At 36.9% G+C, this 7321-nt stretch overlaps 1 protein-coding gene across 1 annotated transcript; it reads left to right on the forward strand.

The window, feature by feature from the left end:
- The first annotated feature begins 2146 nt into the window (after positions 1 to 2146).
- AGTR2 (angiotensin II receptor type 2) lies at positions 2147 to 6471 on the forward strand. Its single transcript, XM_008508843.2, has 3 exons — positions 2147 to 2278; positions 2430 to 2491; positions 3745 to 6471. Exon 3 carries the CDS (start codon positions 3780 to 3782, stop codon positions 4866 to 4868), a length of 1089 nt encoding a protein of 362 aa, XP_008507065.1. The 5' UTR covers positions 2147 to 2278; positions 2430 to 2491; positions 3745 to 3779; the 3' UTR covers positions 4869 to 6471.
- Positions 6472 to 7321: the final 850 nt, after the last annotated feature.

Genomic DNA, 7321 nt, shown 5'->3' on the forward strand with positions numbered 1-7321 from the left:
AGGGGCACGAGAGGGGGCTAGAAATAGAGCAGGGTGGGAATCTGACCCATCGTGACCACTCAGGAGGTTCTGGCCTGGAAAATTCCCCTGTATGTGGCAAAAACAAACATTTGAAATGGAGGGAGAAACCAGGCTTAAACAGAGAGTGAAACCAGTTCCCATTTCAACTCTCCTGCCGATAACCATATGTGCCCGCTCATTTGTTTCCAAAACATCGGTTTTCCATCATTTGGACAGAGCCTCAACCTGAATCTGTCCAGAGCACAGAAGGCAAATATTTCAAGATTTAATAAAATGGTGTGTATGTATGTTAGGAGCACTTTCTCAATGTTCAAACCCAGTCTACCAAAAGAAACATTAAAATGGGGTTATGCAAACCTTTGAATCCTACTATATTTTGCAGGCAACGGTCGCCTCTTCTTACTGTTCCCATCTGCCTGTGTGCTGTAGGATTGACTTCAATATTAATGGAGAAACAGACAAATGTCAAAAGCCATCTGCTTTGTCTCATGTCATTTGTAATTTTGCCTTCTGTCCCTCACCCTCACTTCTTCTTCCTTGCTCTCCTTCTACTGGACTGGTGACTTAGGTTACTGGCTCAGATCCTGCCCCCCTCCACCAACAGCTGGAAGCATGGATAGGCACCATCTCACTGCTATCAGAAAAACACGATCCATAGAAATAACTGGAATCCTTATACCCATTTAAGTGTCCTGGGTTCTCTGGTTTTCTGTCCTCACTGTAGTAAACTATCCGGTCACACATTTCACCTACCTGTGGTCTCCATTTTGGGAATAAAGTTAAGAGAAATATTTTCTCCCATTGAACAATCCTTTAAAGTCTTTCCCCTTTTTAGCGCTTTTGTAACAGCTTATGAATGGTGAGCAGTGGCTTCCTGTAAATATTGCATGTTTTCTTTTTCCAGGACTAAGGGTGAGATTAAAGGACCAGCTAGTGCTCCCTGCCATAGTGTGGAGGTTAAGAGTGTCGGCTCTGACATTAGATTGCCTTGCTTTAAATTCAAATGTCCTTATTTAATAGCTATGTGACCTCAGGAAAGTGATATAAACTCTGTGAACCCTAGTTTCCTGATCTATAAAATGGAAGTACTATTATAGTATATACCAGCACCTACTGTGTTCTAGGCATAGTTTTAAGCACTTTAAATATATTAGCTCATTTAAATTTCATAACTCCACGATGTAAGTAATTAACATCATCCCCATTTCTCAGATGAGAAAACTGAGACACGAAGAAACAAGTATCTTGGCTAAGGTCATAGAATTAATAAGTGGTTTGCTGATCTTGTGAAGCCATGTAGTTGGATCCCAGAGGCCGTGTACCTTCCAGTATGCGCTACTATGCCTCTCTATTAAATTATTGAGTAGAAAGCGCTTAGCACAGTGTTTGGCACATAGCATTTATTGTCAGCTAGTATTGTCACTACCATCACTTGTTCTCATCCTGTTCCTTTTGTCACTCTTGCTTCTACTGGACTGATTGTGTAAGGTTGATCACACTCACCCTTACAAAAAGAAAAACCAACCATGATCTAGACTTCGGTAGCTGCCTAATTCTTCTTTATCTTGTGTGCTTTGTATTTAGACCACAAGTATGACAGAGACCTAAGAAAGGAGACACTAAATGTTACCTCTTTTTCAGGACAGGAAAATTATATCCCTTCTATTACCACCCCTCCAGCAAAAAGCCAACAAAAATTGCTTAAAGAAGGGAAGAGATGTGAGAAATTGTAGGCTTCAAGTAAAGTTGCTACTGTTCTTTAATAAGCGGGGGCAAAAATTTCAAAAAATAATAAAGGTTGCAAAAGATTTTGGTGGACAAAGACTCTGCGACTAGAAGAAATTCTCTAGTCTCCACTCTTTAACTTGTTTTAGAATGCCAGTATTAGGGGGAAAAAAAGAAGAAATCCTGCAAATAATTATATTCTTCTTTTAAAGTAAGCCACTGAGTTTGAAATTCTCTAACACATTTGTGGAAACTTCATTTTTTTTTTGTTTTAGATTTATTTGAATGAGCTGTTATGATTGGAGACAGTGAGAATTTCAGATTAATGTTCCGCAGCCAAAAAAAAAAAAAAAACCTCTGGAAAGCTGGCAAGTGTTCATAAGTCAGCCCTAGAATTATGTAGGTTGAAGGCTCCCAGTGGACAGACCGAATATATAAGAAGGAAACCAGAGATCTGGTGCTATTACGTCCCTGAGACTAAGGGAACGAATAAGCACAGAATTCAAAGCATTCTTCAGCTTGAATTTTTAAGGTAGGTCTGCACAATTTATATATACTCTATTTGGAAAGTAGAACATACATTAAATAAAAATATTTTTAATGGATGAACTTTCCCTTTTCCTGTATTTTAACACTGTATTTTGCAAAACTCCTAAATTATTTAACTGCTGTTTCTCTTACAGGGGTGCACTTAGAAACTAGGCATGCTGATTTATGATAACTAAGGTTTAAACTCCAACAACCAGTAAGTCTTCAAGTGGGTTTATTTTAGATTCTTTCATGTTAATTTGTTAGGTCAAGATTATGAGAGAATGAGCTTTAGACAAAAATGGTAACTTTGCTGTTTATTAAGAGATTCTTTTGTGGCTAGGTTTTTCATTGAGTAGTTTATTTGTATGTATTTTTGAAACTATCTAAAAGAATAGTCTTTCCCTGACTGTGTTTATCTTCAGCTAATTTTCTTTTGTTTTAAAATAATGTTGCTACTAAAAAAAACAGTATCATAAAAACCTGAACATTAATTATAACACTTGAGAGCCATGTAGCAATGTTACTACTTAGTTGTGTTAAACTGAAAAGATAGCAAAAGAAAAATGGTACAGTTATATCATGATTAATCATTGATGTTCAATTCTTATTTCACTGAGCAATCAAAACTATTTCTACCTGACCCTAAATCAGATTTGGCTGTTTTTTTCTTTTCCTTTTAATAGTTGAAAAATAAGTGGATTTTCTTTAAAATGGATTAAACTTAAATATTTGTATCTAAAACTAGTAGTCTCTATTAAAATGTGAACAGGAGACTTTTGGAAATATGCATATTTCATAACTTCCTCTTAATTATATTATTATTGTGAAAACAATGGAAAAGTAGAACCAAAGGAATTATTTTTAATTAGTAAAACCCAGCCATAATCCCCCATCCCAATACGTTCCTTTTGCATGTTCTCTTTCAATCTTTTGTAGATTTATTTTTTCCATAGCTTATGTTATTTACATTTTCCCTAGCTGTAATGATTTGTGTATAATTAGTTACTTGAAAAAGACATTTCTCTATGCAATAGCAAGCAGCAGTGTGGTTTCTAGAAAGTATACAGACTGAGATATGTGCTCAAGTGTTTTGAAATATTAACTTTTCTAATTTTTTGGTTCATTCTTATTTGTTTCACACATTTCCTATCCTGGCTAACCTTTTGATTTATTAATTTTCCTTAAACCTTTTGAAAATATGATAGAAAAGATGGGCAAAATGTAGTTTTGTTTAGAATTTTCCATCTCTGATGCTGAAATGTCTTAATATGTTGGTACTACTGAGAAAATTCTCTTTTCTTCAAGAAGTAAAATTCATTCTTATTTCACATGGCAAGGTTCTGTTTTGTAATTTTTTCTATAATCACTCACCTTTTTTGCTTTCCACAAACTTTCAAAATGCTAATGACTCAATGAAATCCTAAACTCAGTATGTCTTCTGAGAGTTCCATTTTCTTTTTTCCACAGAAGGTGTAAGAATTAGGTGCTGCTGACATTTCAACATGAAGGGCAACTTCACTCTTGCCACCATCAGCAGAAACATTACCAGCAGTCTTCATTTTGGGCTTGTGACCATCTCTGGCAATGAGTCTGCCTTTAACTGCTCACATAAGCCATCAGATAAGCATTTAGATGCAATTCCTGTTCTCTACTACATTATTTTTGTGATTGGGTTTCTTGTCAATACTATTGTGGTTACATTGTTTTGTTGTCAAAAGGGTCCTAAGAAGGTTTCCAGCATTTACATCTTCAATCTGGCTGTGGCTGACTTACTGCTTCTGGCTACTCTTCCTCTCTGGGCAACCTATTATTCTTACAGATATGACTGGCTCTTTGGACCTATGATGTGTAAAGTTTTTGGTTCTTTCCTGACCCTGAACATGTTTGCGAGTATTTTTTTTATCACTTGTATGAGTGTTGATAGGTACCAGTCTGTCATCTATCCCTTTCTGTCTCAAAGAAGAAATCCCTGGCAAGCATCTTATATAGTTCCCCTTGTTTGGTGTATGGCCTGTCTGTCTTCATTGCCAACGTTTTATTTCCGAGATGTCAGAACCATTGAATACTTAGGAGTGAATGCTTGCATTATGGCTTTCCCACCTGAGAAATATGCTCAATGGTCAGCTGGGATTGCCTTAATGAAAAATATCCTTGGTTTTATTATTCCTTTAATATTCATAGCAACGTGCTATTTCGGAATCAGAAAACACTTACTGAAGACCAATAGCTATGGGAAGAACAGAATAACCCGTGACCAAGTCCTGAAGATGGCAGCTGCTGTTGTTCTGGCGTTCATCATTTGTTGGCTTCCCTTCCATGTTCTGACCTTCCTGGATGCTCTGGCCTGGATGGGTGTCGTTAATAGCTGTGAAGTTATAGCAGTCATTGACCTGGCACTTCCTTTTGCCATCCTCCTGGGATTCACCAACAGCTGCATTAATCCCTTTTTGTATTGTTTTGTTGGAAACCGGTTCCAACAGAAGCTCCGCCGTATGTTTAGGGTTCCAATTACTTGGCTCCAAGGCAAGAGAGAGAGAGTGTCGTGCCGAAAGAGCAGTTCCCTTAGAGAAATGGAGACCTTTGTGTCTTAAACATGAGAGTGGAATGCATGTTATCAACACGGCTACTTGGTTTGAGGTCCCCTTGAATTATCTTTTAATGGCTTCAGTAAAATAATGTTTTTTTCCCTTAATGTAATCTTTTCTCACTCTTCTAGAACAGGGAACCAAATGTAACTGTAAGTTTTATCCTCCAGTGACGTTCAGGAATTGCCTAATTTTTTTCTGATCAATCAGTACAAGACTGCCACTGGGGAGACATATTCATAACCTAGAAGTAACTAGGGGTTGATCTCAAATTATAATTAATAACAAATTGTGAATTGTGATTTGGGGTTTCAGATTTCTCCTTGACAAATGCTGGAGTTTTTGTTTACTGATTTTTATATTCATTTTCATCAGGCTTTCTTCTTGAACCAAGGCCAGTCTCTTAACTTGTTGCGTTATTTACAAGGCGTCATGCTAAGAGACATGAGCACTTCTAAGTGAACTTTACTACAATAGATTGGTACCAGATTATTCAGGCTCTAGCCACATGCCTTCTACTTTAAAAAATATTATAAATAATAATCCTTTTACATTTCACTTGAGCATAGGTTTATATTTAAGATATAGCTACAGATTGAGTAGGGCTAGGAATATAGATAAGATCACGTGTACTCCTACATTTTAGCTTATTTTTACAGTTATTGAAAGTAAAATGTATAGTAACATAGATATATAATTAACAAATATTGTGTTCACTAAACTCTGAATAAGCACTTTTTAAAACTTTCTATCCATTTTAACTGTTGTTTAAAGGTTTCTATGTTCTCTGTTAATTTTTTGATAACAATAACTAAACACTGTGTAGTGTTATAAAATGTAAAGGTCACTTTTTACATCCTTGACCTTTTGGATGTGGTGCTTTGATATATAATAAGTTGACTTGACTTTTATTATTGATGCTTTGGTTCTGAATTGCTTCCCAAAATATCTGGGTGGCTTCTATAACTCTTTAACTTGTAATAAACCTTTAACTGGCATAGGAAAAGTTATGCCAGAACAGAATTTTGATGCTCAAGGAGGACAAAGAGATCAGCAAATGACAAGTTTGGTGTCATGCAAAAATCCTTCTTGTCAGGGCACTGCAATGTGGCTTTGAAAATATAGACCATAGGGCAGTCTTAACATATATCTATGGATGCTGTTTGTTCCAGAATTTATAGGATGCTGTGGAACTCTTTTAAACCAGTTGCTGGTCTATAGATCTCCTTCTCAACACTATTAGAACTCCTAAGTTAAAGGAGTACCTGAAACTGACTGAGTTACCTAGAGTTTACTTAGAGCATGATTGCTAGTTTTAGAAGTTAGAGATTTCATTCTGCACCAGCCCACGTAATAGCAGGTTATCTAGGACCTTCCTAGACCAATGCTGACCTCTGAGGTCGAAATAAAGTCTCGGAGGCTGAGTGACCCTGCCAGGTCCCAGGGCTATAGAACGAAGAATCCTCTTGATCTGCTTTCTGGGAAAATCTTAATATCATGTAATCTATTGTTATCGCTAAAAACAAATAGCTAAATGTATAACCAACTATGACTTCATATTTTAAATAGTTTTATTAAAATCTCATATAAATAAAACCTTTAATTGGAAGATCATGTGTGCTTATTTTTTTTTATTTTAACTACCTCCAAGTATAGAGTCTCACCTTCTCTTGTATCCGTTCCTCCTTATAATCCTCCCTGATACTTCTCAACTCCAGCCCCCAGCATTCCTTATCTGGCTTCTTGCCATACTCTTCTAGTCTCCCGCTCTTGAGTCTTCAGCTGTAATTTCCTGCTAATTATGAAAGGAAAGTCCAGAGTTCTTATCATGGTCTACAAGACCGTGGGAGATCGGATCCTTCCTGCCTCTCTGGCTTTTCCTTCTCTCTGCCGTCTCTCTCCTGCACTCTGTTCAATCATCACGAAAATGCTTACTACTTTTTTAAGCCCTAATGCTCTTTTATGCCTCTCTGCTTTTGGTCACACAGCTCTGTCTTCTTGGACATACCTCCAATCCCCCCCCCACCCCCTAGGGTCTCTCATTTAATTGATGAACACCTATTCAGCTTTCAACATTCAGCTCATGTCAGTTCTCCTACCGCAATAATTATTATTATACTAATTATAATACTACCCCCCCACACCCCAAGAGTTCCCTTATTGAAGAGAATTGTTTCTCTAGCACTTAGGATTTTAAGTCTGGCCTCCACTTTTATAGGAATCCAGTATTGAGCCCTGAGTAATTCTCTAAGGCTTGGATTAGAGTGGTCTTTCCTGGGACTAAGGAGAAATGTCAGTTGAGAAGATGGTGCGTGAACATGTGAACTCTGATTGCAGGAATGTACAGAGGTATAAATGTCCTCTTTTCTCTTTGAAAGTGTAAATCTCAGGTATGCTTCTCAGATAGCAAATGAAACTGTATTCTTCTCATTTGGCCACATTTTTGGATATTACATAAT

The sequence above is a fragment of the Equus przewalskii genome, chromosome X, assembly GCF_037783145.1.
Source record: "Equus przewalskii isolate Varuska chromosome X, EquPr2, whole genome shotgun sequence".
Lineage (NCBI taxonomy): Eukaryota > Metazoa > Chordata > Mammalia > Perissodactyla > Equidae > Equus > Equus przewalskii.